The sequence below is a fragment of the Choloepus didactylus genome, chromosome 10, assembly GCF_015220235.1.
Source record: "Choloepus didactylus isolate mChoDid1 chromosome 10, mChoDid1.pri, whole genome shotgun sequence".
NCBI lineage: Eukaryota > Metazoa > Chordata > Mammalia > Pilosa > Megalonychidae > Choloepus > Choloepus didactylus.
The window spans coordinates 85277-104443 of record NC_051316.1 but is presented as its reverse complement, the minus strand read 5'-3'; the positions used below and the strand labels follow the sequence as shown (position 1 = coordinate 104443).

Genomic DNA, 19167 nt, shown 5'->3' with positions numbered 1-19167 from the left:
CCAGCGCATACTGTGCTTCGAAGAACCCTGAGGCTGCCCCACTTCACAGAGAATCTGCAGCCGCACGCCCCGCGAGTGCTCGGCCCCGCGAGTGCTCGCCGCCGTCCGCTGCGGGCATGCACCGCGCATGCTCAGTCGGCCAGCCTCCCGCTCGCTCCCGGCAGCCACGCACAGCGCATGCCCACACCTCCGCGGCCCTAAGGTTGCGTCATCCGCGGGGCCGCGCCGCTGGGGAGCCAAAGGACGGCAAAACCTGAGGATTCGGCCCGCCACCCCCGTCCCCGTCGTCCCAGCCCCGCAAGCCCCTAGATTTCCCCGTCCGACGCCCGGACCCGCCTCGCGCAGCCGCGCTACCCTCCGCGACGGGGCCGTGCGCGTCGCCGCGACGACGCCATGAGCGTGGTGACGCACGACGTCGGCGACAGCGTGTGGGAGCGCGGCCGGCGTGCCGGTTTTGAAGCTGCTCGGGGCAGTCGCGGGCCTCGCGGACCCGTCCCGCCGCCGCCGGACCCCGGGAGGGGCGCGGAGGCCCCGGGCGGGAGGCAGCGAGGCCGCGGCCATGCCGCCCGGCAAGGTGCTGCAGCCGGTGCTGAAGATGAAGGTGGACGAGCTGTTCCTGCGCTGGCTCAGCGAGGCCAGCACGCAGGCCATCCTCCGGGACTGCCTGCGCAGCGTCCGCGCGCCCGCCGGGGCCCTCGTGGGCGGCGGGGACACGGGGCGCCCCGGCCCCTCGGCTGCCGCCCCCAAGCCGCACGCGCCCCAGAAGCCGACGGTCCCCGCGCTGCCCCTGGGCGCCGCGTCCAGCGGAGTAAGGCACCCGAGGAGTAAGTCCCTCTTCCTTCTAGCACGTCCACAGGTAACTTCGGCCGCACCCTCCACGCTTGCTTGGTGGGGGCCGAGGCTGGGGACAGGCTGGGGACAGGCTGCGGCAGGCCTTCGGGCTCTGCCCCGCCGCGGGAGTCTTCGGTGCTGACAAAGTGACCGTCACGGTTTCACTCCCGTGGTCCGGTCTCAGCCTTTCCTTGGTCGGCTACCCGCTTCTCAGCAGTTTGTCCCCCTGGGCTTATAGGGGTTTCTCCCTGACTTGTTTGCTGGTGAGTCGGCAGCACTGAGAGCTGGGCAACAATGCATTTGGAAAAAAACGGGGCAAGTTCTTTCCTTCCCCCCGTGTCGGTTACGGTCATTAACCTCCAGGTGTGCTAGGAGAGGGTGTGTTTTGCTCGTATTGTGTACCTATAATATTTATCAGGCCTGAAACATGAAGGGTACTGTTCCAACTTATTTATAACGATAAGACGTTTTCAGTCCAAGTCTTTTCCTAGCATTAGCACTAAACATGTCATAGGTGGTGTTTACATGGTTTACAGTTTGCAGCCAAAATTTACCTGCTGCTGCTGGGCGAGGAGAGGTGGCTGTCCATCCAAAGAGAACTTGTTGGTTTTAAGTTACTGATGGTTGTCTAACATGTGGTGATAGATCTAGGAAATTTTCCCGAGACAAGTCTCCGAGGGGAACGTGAACTGAATGAGGTTGCAGGGCTGATGGAAACCTTGGCGACATCTATCTTGGATTCTGCAGATGGGTCTAGAAAAAGCCCTGCTGGGCCCCAGGGCCCTCCTCTCAGCTTCTGGCCCACACAGGTTCCTGCTAAACTGCAGAACCTTGGCACCTTAGAAAGCCTTACCTGAATCCCTCGTTTTGTTGATGAAACAGGTTGTGTGAGGAGGACCAGGCCTCAGAAGGCTTTCTCTAGTAATGACATTTTCTCCCTCCTCTCGATGATATTCCTACTCATAGGGGTTAGTAAACATGTCTGAATGACAGAAACCAGACTGCAGTCCAAGGTGAATTCCTGTACTTGGTGAGCCTGTGAGTTCACGTGAATCCACTTCCGACTGGAAATATTCACAGAAGGTGTGCTCTGTGCAAGGAGGGCAAATAGGATGCATGTGAAAAGAATGTGTAGCATGCAAAGCAGTCGGTAACCCTCAAGTGATTGGAAATGAGGTTCCTTAGGTGTGCACAGTAGACCGTGGTCATTTCCAGTGGGGGACTTGGAGGAGATTCACGCAGGGTGAGTTGTGGGCTGGCACCTGGGGGCTGCCTTGTCTGGGGGTGGGAGGGTGAGGGGCATGAAGGGAAGGCATTTCAGGATCAGATGAAGAGCAGAAGGTGAAGGTGGGGGTCTGGAAACCTGAGCTGCAGCCGGAGCAGGCCAGCAGCCGGGGCTGTGGGGTGCGGTCACAGTTGACTCGTCTGGGGGGGGGTGGCGGCCGGTTGCTAAATCCTAGGCTCTCAGGATTGCTCGGAGGGTACCGGCGGCGGGGGCTCTTTCCCGGAGGCGAGGGCGAGGCGGGGGACTTGGCCAGGTCCCCGGCGGGGGCGTGCAAAGTATGGAGGGCGGCGAAAAAGGAACAGGCGGGACACGTTTCTTTTAGGGTGAAGAAGCTAAGAGAGAGAGCTTTATTGGGGGAGAGTACAAGCTTATATCGGGCGGTTTAGAGGGCGGGGTAGCTGTAGAGGTTAAAGGCTTGGATTGGTTCTGAGAGGGCGCGGAGGTTGTCTTTGGTTGTTGGGTGTTGCACAATGATTGGTGCATGCGCACTGGCAGTAGGGGACGTTGCATTGTAACGGAGGGGTTGAGTGGTTAGACGAGGGAGGCGGTCTTACCCGGCAAGCTTCCTCCAACGGTTGGTTTTGGGTGAGGAATTGGGGCCTGCCTCCGGCCTCACCTTCTCAGGCCCGGGGGGCTGTGGAGGGCGCTGTCACCCGTACCCACTACCCTCCCCAGGGGTGGATCCGGTCCCCCGGCCCAGGCCCGCCAGGTTGAAGCACGTAATCAGTATCCCGCAGGTCAGGGTCAGGGGAGGGAGTCAGGAGGGAGAGATGGGCTCAGGGTCAGGAGAAGGAGAAGTCGAGGAAAGGTGGACCCAAGTTTCTGCAGTTTGAACAGGCGCTCTATCATGACCTGGGGTCATTTCCTTGGCTTCTTTGACCACTTTGTTCTGGATGGGGCACGAGGTTACTGGTTGCTCCTCAGGATGGGGATGGTGTATTGTACCTGTTGGTGTCCCCTGAGACCTGAGGACTGTACTTGCCCCCCGCGTGGTCCTGGCCCACCGTTGCCATGTAGGAGGGCTGGTGTGAAGCAGTGAAAGGTGCCGAGAGGTCGGGGAGTGATGGGTCCTGGAGAAGCCCTTGGTCTCTCTGTGGGACCCAGACTGGAAGTGGAAATAGAAGGAGGCGGGCTGGGCTGTGGGGTGGACTCCAGACGGTGGGCTTATGTTCTAATGCTCAGGTGAGGGGAGCTTGTGGTGTGATGGCGGGAGGCAGGGGGTGAGGGCTGGAGGAAAGGCGGGGTGAGGCAGGCTCCCCACATCTGTGTCCTGGGGCCATGGACCATTGTGGGCTCACAGGTGGGCTGCCCCAGACTCCTGCTCGCCCCTGCTCAGCCCTGCGTGTTCTCTGCTCGCTCCCTGCACATCCCTGCACACTCGCTGCACACTCCTGCACATTCCTCGTGTGCTCCCTGCACATTCTCTGCACACCCCTAAGCATTCTCTGCACATGTCCTGCATGTTCCCTGCACATTCTCTGTGTGCTGCCTGTACATTCTCTGCACACCCCTGCACATTCTCTGCATGCCCCCTGCCTGCCCCTGTGCATTCTCTTCTTTACTCACTCCCTGCACGTTCTCTGCACACCCCTGCATGTTCTCTGTGCACTCCCTGCGTGTTCTCTACATGTTCCCTGCCCGCCCCTACGCCTTCTTTTTTCTGCACATCTCTGCATGCTCCCTGCCCACCCCTATGCATTCTCTTCTCTGCTCACTCCCTGCACATTCTCTGCACACCCCTGCACGTTCTCTGTGCACTCCCTGCGTGTTCTCTGCGTGGTCCCTGTCCGCCCCTGCGCCTTCTTTTCTCTGCACGTCTCTGCATGCTCCCTGCCCACCCCTGTGCATTCTCTTCTCTGCCCACTCCCTGCACATTCTCTGCACATGCTCTGCATGCTCCCTGCCCGCCCCTGCGCCTTCTCTTATTTGCCTGCTCCCTGCATGTTTTCTGTGTGCTCTCTGCACATTCTGTGTGTGCTCCCTATATGCTCCCTGCACCTTCTTTGCACACTCCCTGCACCTTCTCTGCAAGTTCTTTGCACATCCCTACATGTTTTCTGCATGCTTCCTACCTGCTCCCTGCACATTCCCTGTGCGTTCTCTGAATGCTTCCTGTCTGTTCCATGCTCCTTCTCTGCATGTTCTCTGCACACCCCTGCGTGTTCTCTGTGTACTCCCTGCACATTCATTACATGCTCCTTGCCTGTCCCTGTGCATTCTCTTTTCTGCATGCTGTCTGCATGTTCCCTTCATGTTCTCTGTGCGCCCTACACATTCTCTGCGTGTTCTCTGCACACCCCTGCACATTCTCTGCACGCTCCCTGCACATTCCCTGCATGCTCTCTGCACACCCTTGCACGTTGTCTGCACACTTCCTGCCTGCTTCCTCCACGTTCTCACCACACTCTCTGCAAGTTCTCTGCATGCTCTGAACAGTGTGTCTGCCTCATTTTTCTTCATGGAAAGAGCCCCGTTCCCAAAAGGGAGATGTGAAAGGAAATGAAATAAGCTTCAGTGGCAGAGAGATTCCAAAAGGAGCTGAGAGGTCACTCTGGAGGCACTCTTACGCATAATATAGACAACCCTTTTTAGGTTCTAATGAATTGGAATAGCTAGCAGTAAATACCTGAAACTATCAAACTACAACCCAGAACCCGTGAATCTTGAAGACGATTGTACAAAAATGTATCTTATGAGAGGTAACAGTGTGATTGGGAAAGCCATATGAACCACACCCCCCTTTGTCTAGTTTTTGGATGGATGAGTAGAAAAATGGGGGAAGAAAAAAAAAAAAGGCACCCAGATTTCTTTTGTACTTCAATTGTTCTTTTTCACTTTAATTTTTATTCTTATTATTTATGTGTGTGTAGCAATGAAAATGTCAAAAGTTAATTTTGGCGATGAATGCACAACTATATAATGGTACTGTAAACGACTGAATGTACGCTTTGTTTTGTATGACTGCGTGGTATGTGACTATATCTCAATAAAATGAATTAAAAAAAAAAAAAGAGCCGCATCCCAAGACTGCTCCCTTGTGAGGGAGGTTTTTCTCTCTGGCTCTTTGTCCCGAGTGTAACACTAATTTAATAGTGTTTCTGTCCTGGCGCGGGGCACTCTGGCAGAGGAAGTCATTGTTAACCAGAACACAGCCGGACTCTCAGGTTTCATGTTCCGATCTGGAAGGTTTCCTGATGAAATGTCTTAAATTTCCCGTGTTCTAACACCTGCCCTTGATCTGTGAGGATGTTTCGTTCTGTGGGGTGGGTGTGGGCTGGTCCCTGCACCCCATTCTGCCTTGGGGCACGTGTTGGTGCTGTGTTACTGTTGATCCCGACCAGGGTGATCTTCCCAAACCGTTCCACGTTCTTCACACGGGGCCTTTGGTGCTACAGGGAATGCTGTGGAGCCAAGCACTCCTCACAGCTCCTCTTCCCAAGCACAGTAGGGGAAGGAGAGGCTCCTGTGCCTTGTTTAAAAGTCCCCAGGCCAGCTGGTTTTCACCATCCCCCTGCTGCCTTTTCTTGTTTTAAATATGACCTCATAAAGTCAACTTACCCAAATGTAAAATGGTATAAAAGCTAAAATTCTGCATACTGTTTTCCCCGTTTTTGAAAAGAAAACCTGTAAGCTTCAGCTTAAGCGTGTCTTTTGAGCTTGTGCCTGTGAAGCAGACCCGGGTTGTTGGTTTTGGCAGCTGCTGCAGGACGCCGAGCTGGCAGCCTTTCTGGACGCGGCAGCTGCCCCCCTCGGAGCCCGGGCAGCTCCCTGCATGAGCTGCTTGCCTGGTTCTCCCTTGTCTCCTACCCTGTGTCTCACCTGCATGGATCTGATTCCTTTGGAGAAAGCGTTTGTTCTCTCTCCTTCTAGGAGTTGAAGCCACGCACTCCTCCCTGCAGTCTCTTTCCTCCCTCTTTTGTGAGCAGCGGGCCGCCTAAGGGGGCTGGGCCCGTCAGGGGGCTGCTCAGCCCAGTTAGTCCTCAGAGGCCCTGGGACAGGGGCCTTCCTGACAGAGCAGCTGGCGCGTCCCTCCTGCAGGAAAAGCAGGTCCGGGCCTGGAGTCAGCTCTCCTCTGCTGGCTGCTGAGTGGGAACGTTCCATGGAGGGGCTGTTACCCCAGGCTGCTGGGGAGCAGGGGCCTCACTAGGGGCCGCTCCTTGGGGTGGGGGCTGCTCCACAAGGCTGCTCTGGGGAACCAGTGGGGTAGGGGATGCTCTGGGGCAGAGGCCTCTCTTGGGGGCAAGGGCCTCTCTAGGGGCCGCTCTGTGGGGAGGGGGTTGCTCCACAAGGCTGCTCTGGGGAACCGGGGCCGCTTGTGGGGTAGGGGATGCTCTGGGGCAGGGGCCTCTCTAGGGGTCGCTCCATGGGGCAGGGGCCACTCTGGGAGGATGCTCCATGGGTCAGGGGTTGCTCTGGGAGGACACTCCATGAGGCGCGGGCCCTTCTGGGGGGCCGCTCTGTGGGGCAGGGGCTGCTTTGAGGCTGTCCAGGGGCCCAGGGCCACCCCGCAGTCCAGGCACCCGTGTGCCCCCCCCCCACCGCCTCCACGGCCATGCCCCCAGCCTGTGGAATGCACACAGCCCGGGTGGTCACCAGGCCAGCTGGCTGCAGCCTGTGGAGGCTCCCCCGGCCGCCCCACCCTCCCGGGCAGCTGCCGCCAGCCCCTGCTCCGCCCCAGCCTCCAGCCCCATGTGGCCGCCCATGAGAGCCAAGAGCATGAGGATCAGGGAGCTTTCCCTGCGGCAGGACCCCGACCTGAGGCAGGAGCTGGCCCTGCTGGCCCGGGGCTGCGACTTCGTGCTGCCCTCGCGGTTCAAGAAGAGGCTGAAGGCCTTCCGGCAGGTGCAGGTGCAGCCCTTCCCAGGGCGGGAGGATTGCGGGTGCTCGCGGTGCTGCCTGTGGGCTTCGTGAGCGGCCATTGCAATTGTGACCTGGTCAGGTGCCCGGTCTGGTGGGTGCAGGGGCAGCTTTGACCCGGTTCTGCCTGGGAAGAGCCCCCGGGGGTTTCCACGCTGCCCCGCGGAACCAGGCATTCCTCCGGAGCACTGAGTGACTGCGTTAGGAAGACAGGTACTTAAAGAGAGGCTTCAGCCTTTCCTTTTTCTAAAGAGGTTTCCCTCTTTCTTTCTAGAGAGGCTTCAGCCTTTCCTTTCTAGGGAGGTGTCGGCCTGTCCTTTCCAGAGAGAGGCTTTGGCCTCTCCTTTTTCTAAAGAAGTTTCTCCCTTTCCTTTCACTGTGGTTTCAGTGCATGTCTCCCAGGCCGTAAGAGAGGTTGAAACTGTAGAAATTTAGGTGCATCTTTTTCAAGGAGGGTGTGTGCAGAGAGGCCGTACATGCAAATAGATCCACGGGGAAGCTTTACTCGCGTTAAAGCATTAAATGAAACTTTGCCATCCTTGGCCAAGCAGGCAACCTTCCAGCCGCTTGTTGTTTTTGAGGCTTTCTCCAGCTGTTGCTCATGCACACCCCCGCCACAGCGCGCCCATCAAAAACGTCCGGCTGGATGGTTTTCAGGAACCCACTGCTTTTCAGATCTGTCTGGTCACAAGTGCTGAGAGGACTAAAGTTTGTGTTGGTTCCTCTACTTGTGTGTTTGTTATGAATTAGTTCAGCAGTAACTGGAGTTAAAGTTCCAGGCCTTTCCCCAACAGTCCCGTCTTCCTTCTGTAACTCACCCTGGCATGGCTGTCGGCCTGCCTTGTCCTTAGCTCACCCTTTGGCGTTAGGGCGTGGGGTCCGAAGGACTGTGGGGAGGAGAGGGCAGCTGCACAGCTGGCAGGGGTCAGGGAGGACCATGGGGAGGAGGGTGCCCACCCAGCTGGTAGGATCAGGGAGGACTGTGGGGAGAGAAGGGTGGCCGCACGGCTGGCAGGGGTCAGGGAGGACTGTGGGGAGGAGGGTGCCCACCCACCTGGCAGGGGTCAGGGAAGACCGTGGGGAGGAGGGTACCCACCCATCCAGCAGGGAGGGCAGGGAAGGCCAGCACCCCACCCACCCCTGTGAGGAAACTGCATCTGGGTTCGGGGCATCGGGGCTGTTGAACACATGCATCTCCTCCCTGTCAGAGTAATTTGTGCCATGCAGTGGTTAGAAAATTGTGCTATTTTGAAAATAATGAAAGGGCCTAATCTGGTATTTTAATTGGATTTTTCCTAAGTATTCTGAACTTTTTTCTGCCTGACCCCATCTTACACATTTCAAAATTTTCCTGCACAAGGGGGTGATAGTTATAAATTAGTTCTCTCTTTTTAAGGAAAGTCTCCTTAAAATTATCTTGAGGCTCCAAGAGTGAAATTAAACTGCATGACTGACTTGTCTGTAGGTAACAGGAAAATAGGTATTTGCTGGTGTTTCTCCTAAGTGGTGGTGTGGGGGTTTTGCTGGATCTCGGGTGCCCTTTCTTCCCAGCAGCACCACCTCCTCTTCCATGTGGGCTGTGTGAGCTGGGAGCCTCCAGGGCCCCTACACCGGCAGAACCCGTTCCTGAAAATCTGCATGGCGCTAAGACTATTTTATAGGAGTCACTTGTTGGAAAGCACACTTCATGAATTCTGCCAACAAAAAGTTGGATGAATCTGCAGAAAACATGTTTTGACAGTTTCTTGCAATGAGAATGTACGTTGTTGGCAGTGTGTGTTCTGGGGCAGCAGGGAATTGTGGGGGTGGGGGGCAAGCGAGACATCTGCTGGCATTTGTGCTGGACTTTGGGGTGGGGTGCGGCCCCAGCCACCTCCGGGGGTGCTGGGGGCCTGGGGCAGGGGCAGAGATTCGCTTCTACAGTCCTGCGGCTGGCACCCCCTTTCATGGCCAGCACCCCCTTTCATGGCCAACTCCCCCTTTCACAGCTGGCACCCACTTTCATGGCCAGTATCATAGCAGTTGTCTTTCTTGCCCAGTGAGCCCCAGACAAACGCAGCACTGTCCCCACCTTCTGGCAGCCTCCTTTCTGTCCCTGTGTTGCATCTGCCCATAAGGTAAAATCCAAGCCCCCATATCTGTCCCTCATTTGCTGTGGTTTCCCCTCCAGCCTCAGCACCCTGTCACCCTTTCTAAACCTGACGCCTTGGAGGGAATTCCAGCGTGCATGCCTGGGAGGGTGGGATGTTCCACTAGTCCCTCTGGCCACTACAGCTGGGGGGTGGGGGCCAGGAGGGTTGGGGTCTTGGCGCGTAGGCCGGGCTTCACCTCAGGAAGTCCAGGGTCTTGGCATGTGAAGCAGGCGTCAGCTCATGGGAGGGTGTTCCGGTTTGCTGATCTGCCCTTTGCAAAATACCAGGAAATGGATCGGCTTTTATAAAGGGGGTTTATTTGGTTAGACAGTTACAGTCTTAAGACCATAAAGTATCCAAGGTAAGGCATCTGGAATAGGATTCACTGGAGAAAGGTCAATGGCATCTGGAAAACCTCTGTTAGCTGGAAAGGCACGTGGCTGGCGTCTGCTTGCTCCCAGGTTGCATTTCAAAATGTTGTTCTCCAAAATGTCTCTGGGTCAGCTTCTCGGGGCAAACTCTGGGCTATTACCTCCAAATGATCAGCAAAACTCTGCTTTCAATGGCTGTCTTCAAAATGTCTAAGTTGCAGCACGGTCTCCTTCTGTCTGAGCTTTTTATATGGTTCCAGTGATTTAATTCAGACCCACCCTGAATGAGCGGGTAACACCTCCATGGAAATTATCCAAATGTTTCACTCACAGTTGATTGAGTCACATCTTCATGCAGACAATCAAAGGATTCCAATCTAATCAACACTAATACGTCAGCCTCCACAAGATTGCATCAAAGATAATGGCGTTTTGGGGGACATGATACATCCAAACCGGCACGGAGGGTTAGGGTGTGGGGTGCCCCGTGCTTGCGGCTCCTCTGAGGTGGCCAGCACATGCCTTCCCGCTCTGTTGAGACCCATGCTGGTGCCTGAGCAGTGGGCACGTTCATCCGTCAGTGTCCGCATGGTGGACACACGTTCATCTAGTGCCCATATGGTGGGCATACATTGATCCATCAGAGTCCACACGCTCGCCCATTGCTGCCCGTGCAGTGTCTATGCACATCCGTCGGAGTCCATGCAGTGGTACACACTCGTCCGTCAGTGCCCGCGTGGTGTCGATCAGTGCCTGCGCTGTGTCTGCACGCTCATCCATCAGTATCCGCTCAGTGGGCACACGCTCATCCGTCAGTGCCCACGTGGTTTCTGCAGGCTCATCCGTCAGTGCCCACGTGGTGTCTGCACGCTCGTCCATCGGTGCCCATGTGGTGTCTGCACGCTCATCCGTCAGTGTCTTCACAGTGGGCACACACTCATCCATCAGTGCCCGCGTGGTGTCTGCACGCTCCTCCACTGGTGCTTGCGTGCTTCCTGCACGCTTGTCCAGTGCCCGCATTGTGTCTGCACGCTCCTCCGTTGGTGCCCATATGGTGTCTGCAGGCTTGTCTGTCAGTGCCTATGTGGTATCTGCACACTCATCCCCTGATGTCTGCGCAGTGGGCACACACTTGTTTGTCAGTGCCTGTGTGGTGTCTGCATGCTCATCTGACAGTGTCTGCACGCTCATCTGACAGTGCCCGCGTGGTGTCTACACGCTCCTCTATTGGTGTCCGTGCGGTGTCTACACGCTCCTCTGTCAGTATCCACACAGTGTCTGCATGCTTATCCGTTGGTGTCCGTGCAATGGACACCCACTGGTCCATCAGTGCCCATGTAGTGCTCCTTTCTGGGTTGGGTGCCCTGTGGATACTCAGGAATCCGGAGCCATGGAGCACCTGTGCTTCCTTGGGCCTCCTTGTAGCCTCCTTGGGCCTGCTCCAAGGGGCGGTCCGGCCACTGCTCCTCCCAGACCCCCTTGGCCTGGGGTGCACTTGCAGCTCTGTGTCTGGTCCCGGGGCCTTCATAGCCCTTGTACTAGAGTTGGAGCAGGGAGTACCCATGACCAGCCTCCCTTCTGTGCCTTCTCTGCGCATTTCACCACCCAACTCTGAGGTGAGTGGTCTCAGAACACATAACCAGTTAGGCAGACACTGGATGGTTTTCTCGTGGTGCCATCAGCAGAGAGGACGCTTCCACCCAAAGAGCTGATGTGGGCTTTATGACTAGCTGCAACTATTATGCACATTTGGGGGTGTTTTGTGGAAATACTTGCGTGGTGCCAGGCCAACGCATGTACCCGTAACTGTGGGGCTGCCAGCGTCCATGTGCTGTCCCAGAGCGTCCGTGCGCTGTCCCAGAGCGTCTGTGCGCTGTCCCAGAGCATCCGTGTGCTGTCCCAGAGCCTCTAAGAACCAGAGGCCCGGGTGGTGGATGCTCACTGAGGCATGCTCTGCGTCTGTTGGATGGAGGAGGATGATTGGGAAACAAAGGAAACCCTTCACTTTAGTTTTTTCAGAGGACTCAGCCCTGCTTTAGAATTCCTCCCTGGTGCAGACCTATTTTTCCGGTTGGGTTTCATGGCGTGTCCAAGCTGACCGTGTTGAGGTAGGAGATGGTGCTGTCGCCATCCTCCAGAGCCCTGGGCCGGCTGCTGGGCTCGGTGTACTTTCCTGTCTGCGCTGGGGTGTGCTAAGTAGCTGGGAGTGGGGACGCCATCTGTTCATGTCCGCGTGATTAAGCTGGTGAGTTCCTGCGTCTGCACGAATGCCCCTGTCACTGCTGAGGGCTTGGCTCCGTTCCCCATTGCAGGGGCCGTGGCAGCCCCTCCGCACTGCTGGGCTTGTGGGGGTCCCAGGCAGGTGAATCTGGGATCCTGTCCCCTCACTGCTGGGCTTGTGGGGGTCCCAGGCAGGTGAATCCGGGATCCTGTTCTCCTCAGCCCGAGCCTTCCCGTGTCCCGCAGCAGTGCCCGGGTCTCTTGTCTGTCACCTCCTGCTGGCCTCGCGGGTTTTAAAATAGGCGCCCAGCATTCTCTTGGTCCCTGTGGCCTGTACAGCTTTGACATCCTTTTTGAAATTTTTGACCTTCCTGTGCTTTAAGTTTTATATGTACCTCTTATAAATAAATATCTCCTTTTTTCAATCTAATCTTGTGTTTTAACTGGAATATCAACTCTGTGACTTTTTAATAGATTTTTATTTATTTTTACCATCTTATTTTGCATTTCTTTTTATCTGATCCTTTCTCTTTTTTTTTCATTCCTTTTTACGCATCCAATGGTTTGGAGTCTACCCTTTGTGTTAGCTTAGTGCTTCTCCTAGAATTGTCAAAAAACAGTTTTTCCAAGTCCAAAATGAATCAGTATCTTTGTCCTTCATTTGACAAATCCTCCAGCACTTCAGTTCCAGTCCCTCTTTGCCTTATATACTGCTGTTGTTGCCTCGGTTTTGAAAATGAGTTAAAATTCACATTACGTAGTGGGTTGGTCTAATAACAGGAATTGACTGACTGACAGTGTCAGGACTGAAAGGCTGGCTTCCCCCGGGGTTCAGGGACTGGAAGGCTGGCTTCCCCCTGGGGTCACTGTCGTCTGGCAGCAACAGTCATTGGAGTCCTTTGGCTCCTCTGTCCCATGGCCGAGCACATGGCGGCATTTTCTCTGTGCTCTCTGAGTTCCACTGGCTTTCAGCTGCTCATGGCTCCCCTGGCTTCTCCTTCATGTCCGTTTTCCTTTGCTTCCAGGGACTTCTGCCATGGTGGGATAAGGCCACGCTGTTCGCTTCGGGCACCTGAACTAAGAACCTCTTCCAAGGTCCTGTTACAAATGGGCTCCCACCCACAGTTTGGGGCTGGGACCCAAATATGCCTTTTGTGGGGGGCATGGTCCCACCCCTGTGCCTTGTCTTTGCCGATGGGGATACTGAGGCACAGGGACTGCGCCCCTCCTGTGCTCACCCTCCTCCTGGCCCTGCCTGTGGGAATACCGAGGCACAAGGACTGCCCCCCTCCGGTGCTCACCCTCCTCCTAGCTGTGTGTGAGGCGCAGGCCTGCCCGCAGGGATACCAAGGCACAGGGACTGCACCCCTCCGGTGCTCACCCTCCTCCTAGCTGTGTGTGAGGGGCAGGCCTGCCCACAGGGATACTGAGGCACAGGGACTGCACCCCTCCCAGGCGGACCCTGCACCCAAGGGGCAGCACTCCCATCCACACACTTCACAGGCTCTGTCTGGGAAGGAAGTGTGCACCCAGCAGTGCCTGAGGTCCCGGAGCGTCACGCACCCTGGCTTCATGATTGGAAGGCTGAGCTGGGCATGGGGTGTTATTGCAGGACGCCCCGTCATGGGAAGGGTCTCCATAGGGGTCCACACGAGAGGATGGATGGCAGCTTGAGTCTCTGCATGAGGAGGGTGACGCAACGGGCTGAGAAAAGTGGCTTTTAGGTATTTTTAGGGTGTGACGGGCGGAAACAGCCCTCCTATGTGACATGTGGCCAGCTCAGCTTTGCTGGTGGCTGTGGAGGCGGGGAGAGGCTGAACTGCCCGGGGGCGTGGATCTGGCCTGACCTTGGTGTGGGGAGGACGAGCTGGCCTTGGCTGCTTCAGGACACTCGCCCCAGTCAGGAGTTCTCTGTGCCATATGTTGCTTTTGTCAGTGCTGAGCTCTCCTAGGACCAGCCCCAAGGTTGGCCCTGAGACACGGACGGCACGAACAGTGACTTGAGAGAAACTGTCTGCACAAGGAAATTAAAGCCTCTGAGAGAGCACATGGCAGTCCTGCCATGGACCCCTCCCTCCTCCCTCCTCCTAAACTAGGGGGGTGGTCAGATGTCCCCTCCCTCCTCCCTTCCCTCCTCCCCTCCCTGCTTCTGAACTAGGTGGGTGGTCAGACATCCCCTCCCTCCTCCCGTCTCCCTGGTTTGTTAGACCCTCTTGAGTAGTGGAGGAAAGAGCCCATGTTGTGGAGTGACACGGTTTTCTGTGTTTTTGTCCAGCCCTGAGCTCAGAGTGGCATGAGCAGCACAGTGTGCAGCTCAGGGCTGTTCAAGTCTAGGAGGGAGCAGGCGAGGCCCAGGGTGGCCTTTCGTGGCCGTCTTCCGGGGTCCTGGCATCCTCAGTCTCGGTTTCCCCGTCTGCCATGGTCGCAGGCTGCTCTGAATGTGAGGGGCTGTGCAGTCGCCCTGGAGGATCCCCTGAGTTCCCGGGACCCCGTGCCTTTCTCCACCAGTGCACAGGTGCCCCAGCCACCCGGTGGCTCGAGGCATCTGCAGGTAATTAACTCTGTGTCACCAAAAGAAAACTCAAGACTTGGAAAACTGAATAAACACAGAAAGGAATTAAAATCAAGGCTCACTAGTTGGTAAAGAAATCAGAAAAGGCTTCATTTTTCTTAGAGCAGCACTGGGCTTCCCAGGTAGCTGGGCACTGCTCCGTTGCTGCAGCAGCTTGGTGTTGAGAACCCCCGTGTTGCACACAGGCTGAGCCCTGCCCCTCGCGTGTTCTCTTGGCTGCATGCTGCTCGGCAGCTCTGCCCATCGGGGCTTGGGAATTCAGACCCCGAAACGTGCGGAGGAACAGGCCATGCTGGGTGGGGTGGGCACCAATGCACCCTTCACAGCGACATAGCACAGTTCAGGTGACACGTTGGTCCCAGGCCATCGCAGATTCCCTCCTGAATTGGGGCGCAGGCCCCTGTGGACGGCAGGGGCAGGGTCTCTGCTCCAGGGGAGGGCGGGGGCAGGGTCTGTGCTGTAACCGGCGCCTGCAGGGCAGGGCAGGCACATCTGTTGAGCCACAGAGGGAGATCTGGCCCGCCTCACTCCTTTTGGATCCCACTGACCACCACAGGCAGCTCGGTGGGGTTGTGTCATTAAAATTATGTTGGCCTGATGGGGTCGTGCTTTCTGTGACAGTCAGTCACTGGGGATTTGTTACTAGCATGGTAGTCGCCTGGCAGGGTTTGCTTCCATGTTTGGCAGCTTCGTGTCCCAGTCAGGGACCTCTGTGGCCTGGTACCCCAGGCTTGGCTGCGATAGCCGTGGTGATTGAATCTCGCTGGTTTTGAAGGGTATCTAACGTTCCCACACTGTAACTGAGTGTCACCTGTTTTACTTCTTAGGTTCAGACAAAGAAAGAAGACCCTCTGCCACCCGCCACAAGCCAAAGAATTCCAACCTTTTATTTTTCTAGAGGATGTCCGAAGGACGCCGTGGATGTCGACGCTGTCATCTCCCGGGTGGAGGCGACCTTCTCTCAGTTCCCGCACGAGAGAGCCACGATAGACGACATGGGCCAGGTGGCCAAGGTGGGTGTCCCCAGCTGGGCCACGGCAGTTGGTGTCACCTTCAGTGACCAGTCTCTGCCTGCTTTCACTGCCGGAAATTCTATACATGGGCGGGATTTTATACTGATGCTTCCCATGAAATGCTGTGAGGACACAGAAGTGTCTGTGTACCGACCTGCAGGGGTAGTGGATGTGAACCCTGACATCCGTGCGCGTGCCGACCTGCAGGGGCAGCGGGTGCAAACCCTGACATCTGCGTGTATGTCGGCTGCAGGGGTAGCAGACCTGAACCCCAACACCTGCATATGTTCTAACTGCAGGGGTAGCAGACATGAACCCTGACATCCATGCGTGTGCCGACCTGCAGGGGTAGCAGATGTGAACCCTGACATCCGTGCGCGTGCCGACCTGCAGGGGTAGCAGACATGAACTCCCACATCTGTGTGTGTGCCGACCTGCAGGGGTAGTGGATGTGAACCCCGACATCCGTGTGTGTGCTGACCTGGAGGGGTAGTGGATGTGAACCCCAACATCCGCGCAGAACGTGTGCGACCTCTGTTCTCGTCCCCCTGCACGGGGTGGCTGCTCTTCTGAGGCTGCCCCCACAGGCCCTGAGTCCTTGTGCCCCATTGTGTTGCCGCGAGCCTTTAGACCCGCCCTTTGGGCATCGTGCCTCTGCACCCCTTTTGCTTCCATTTCCGGGCATGGGGTCTGGGAGGGCCCAGCGCAGATGGAGAGGGAGGAGACCAGGGAGAGTCTTCAGTGTATCCCCGTGTCCAGGGGGAGCTCGCCTTCACGCAGGGCCGTGCGGGGACACCAGGTGGTCATAGGGCAGAGTGAGCGAGAGCAGAAGCTCCTGTGTCCTCTGTCTCCATGGGAGCGGGTGAGGATGAGGCCGGGGCGTCGTGGGGCTGGCTGGCCATGATTGAGTGGTGCCCCATAAGTGTGAGGGTGTTTCCTCTCAGACCGGCCGTGCTCTCCGGGAGTAGCAGAAGCCGAGGTGTGGTATGGCCACCTGGGGCCCGCTTTAGAAGATGCAGCATCGGTTCACAGGCTGTAGGAAACATGGTCAGCAGAGCTAACCAGACACTTTGCACTTGGGGCTCCTCTCTGTACTCTGTGCTTTCAGGATTTATCATGTTGATCGCTGTAGACTTAATACGTCCTGTTTCGTTTCTGTATCAATCCTCTATCACGACTTACTTAACATTTCCCTGTGGATGGGCCTGGAGTGGGGGAGGGACCCGTTGCCTCAAGCTCCCTGCCAGCTTACCCCCACGTGTCACCTGGAAATGGAATTACAGGGTCACAGGACACGTCCCCTAGAAGTGGAATTACAGGGTCACGGGACACATCAACCTAGAAGTGGAATTGTGGGGTCACGGGACACGTCCCCTAGAAGTGGAATTGCGGAGTCACGGGACATTCTCCCACTCCCCTCAAAGGGACAGCACCTGCAGACCCCAGCATCGTATACACACATGAGCCCTTTGTGCTGGGGTACTCGTGTGTCCAGCCCTGCCCTGTGCCAGGTGTTGGGGTTAGCTCAGTGTCCGCTTGCTCTCGCTGTTGGGGTTTGCATCCTCAGAGTGGAACTTTGAGGCTTTGTCTGGGTCTGCTGCTTCCTCTCCTTGGCCTCTTGTGCTCTTGGCATGGTTCTTTGGTTCTCTTCTCGTCCCTCTGTCTGTCGTCCCTCTTCCTCCCTCCTCCCTCTCCCTCCTCCTCTGTCCCTCTTCCTCTCCTCCTTATCCCTCTTCCCCTCCTCCTCTGTCCCTCTTCCCCTCCTCTTTATCCCTCTCCCACCCTGTCCTCCTCACCTTCCCTCTTCCCCCTCTCAGCCTGTGGTTTCTAACCCTTTTTCCATGTGTCTTGAGGAAAGCCCTGCTGTGTGGACCCTGTCCCTCCGTCCGTTTTATGCGTGAAGGGACGTTTCTCCCCTTCTGGACACCGCTGTGTGCTGTGTGCATTAGGGAAGGTTCTCCTGGTCTGTAGCTCATACTTGTACTCCATTGTGTCATTTTTAAAGACATTTTAAATTTTAAGATGTCAAGTTTGTCAGTCTTTTTGAGTTTTATGCATTGTTTCCTCCTACGTTGCTATCAGAGAGGTGGTTTCTCTTTTCTTCTCAAAGCTTGTTTGCTTTTCAGTTTCCTTCCATCCATGATGAATTCATTTTTGCTCATGATGGGAAGTAGGCATTCAGTTTAATTTTTTGTATATCAGTTGCTGTGGTCACATCACCATTTATGAAACAGACGTTATTCCTCAGTGATGCGCAAAGTGGCCTTTGTCAGAGGCCACGTCTCTGCATCCCAGGACATCTCTGTGTCTGCCGGCCTCTGCGTGTCTGTCCAGCCCCCGTAGTTGGGGCTCCCGCAGCTCCAAGACATGCACCTCGTGCTCACAGCAGGCCCTGCTCCTGCCTCCCCCTTCAGACCCACTCTCCCTCGTGCAGTCTTCCCTTGGGTCCCGCTGGCCCCTGACTCTCTTCCCCATGAAGTCCTCCTTCAGGCTGCCTCTGTTCCTGTATGGGAGCACCCCGATTCCTAACCACCTGTGGGAGCATTCTGATTCCTAACCGCCCTATGGGAGCACTCCAATTCCTAACCACCCTGTGGGAGCACCCCGATTGCTAACCGCCTTGTGTGATCACTCTGATTCCTGTGTGTGGGAGCACCCCAACTCCTAACTGCCGTGTGGGAGCACCCTGATTCCTAACTGCCCTGTGGGAGCATCTGATTCCTAACTGCTGTGAGGGAGCACCCCGATTCCTAACTGTGTGTGGGAGCACCCCGATTCCTAACCACCATGTGGGAGCACCCCGATTCCTAACTGCCATGTGGGAGCACTCTGATTCCTAACTGCCCTGTGGGACCACCTTATTCCTAACTGTGTGTGGGAGCACCCTGATTCCTAACTGCTGTGAGGGAGCATTCTGATTCCTGCAGGTTGATCTTGTGTTCACAAACATGCTGCTTTGTTATGGGTTCTAACCCTATGTCTGAAGTTCTCTCAGATTTTCTGGGAAGTTGTGTGGTCTGGAGTGACATTTGGGGTCTCTTCCAAGCCTGGCACACTGCATCCCCCTGGGTCTCACTCTGACTGGCAGCAGGCCCCACTGGTGTCTTTGCTTGCGTGGGGTTTGCTGCAGAGACAGGCAGGTGTCCCTCCTGGCTGAGGAAAGCCCTCTCTTCCTGGTGCCTTCCCATTCCACGTTTATCCTGAAGGAACATTTTATCAAGACCCATTTTATGATCCCTCCACGTATTGAGATGCATGTAAGATGGTCTCCTTTGTTCCGGTTACTTAGTGACTTTTGTTGATACATTTTTTGATGCTGAATTTCTTTGAATTCCCAGGATCAATTGTGTTTAGTCATGCTCAATTTTTATATACAGTCAGATTTCATTTAATTTTCTTTTTAAAATTTCAAGCCCACATAAAACTGGAGAGAATGGTGTAACAGACCTCCATGTTCATGTACCTGACACTGAACATCAATAATTATTGACATGTGGCTGAACTTTTGTCATCCCTTTTCCTCTACTTCCTTCCTCACCCAGCAGCCTTGTCTCTTAACACAAATCCTACATGTTGTATAATTTCCTGCTTGAACGTGGATGTTTCTCTTTCGAAAAAATATTTTAAAGGCTGTTCTTTCCCGTTGAATTGCTTGGCATCCTGGTCAAAAAGGAGTTGCCGTGATTGTGAGCGCTCGTTTCTGGATTCTGAGTTGCATCCCGCTGCTCTGTGTCTAACCGTACAGAAGCCACCACTGCTGCTCCCCACCAAGTTTGGAATCGGGAGGTGTGACTCCTCCATCCGGGTCCCTCTTTTTCAGGCCCCCTTTGGCTGTTCGGGGCCCCTTGAGTTTCCGTCTGTGCTTTAGCATCAGCATTTCGGTTTC

General features: G+C 55.8%; 1 protein-coding gene across 15 annotated transcripts in view; it reads left to right on the top strand.

Moving 5' to 3' along the window:
• The first annotated feature begins 239 nt into the window (after positions 1 to 239).
• LOC119504673 (serine/threonine-protein phosphatase 2A regulatory subunit B'' subunit beta-like) overlaps positions 240 to 19167 on the top strand; it is a 49094-nt gene continuing 30166 nt past the window's right edge. For 3 of the 15 annotated variants that reach the window (XM_037797052.1, XM_037797059.1, XM_037797063.1), the window contains exons 1-2: positions 242 to 824; positions 15167 to 15281. In XM_037797052.1, the coding sequence (XP_037652980.1) occupies positions 394 to 824; positions 15167 to 15281 (546 nt within the window). In that variant the 5' untranslated portion in view covers positions 242 to 393. Of the gene's footprint in view, positions 857 to 6607; positions 6965 to 15095; positions 15282 to 19167 lie in introns of those variants that run through there. The other 12 variants (XM_037797060.1, XM_037797058.1, XM_037797061.1 and 9 more) reach the window with 8 other exon arrangements.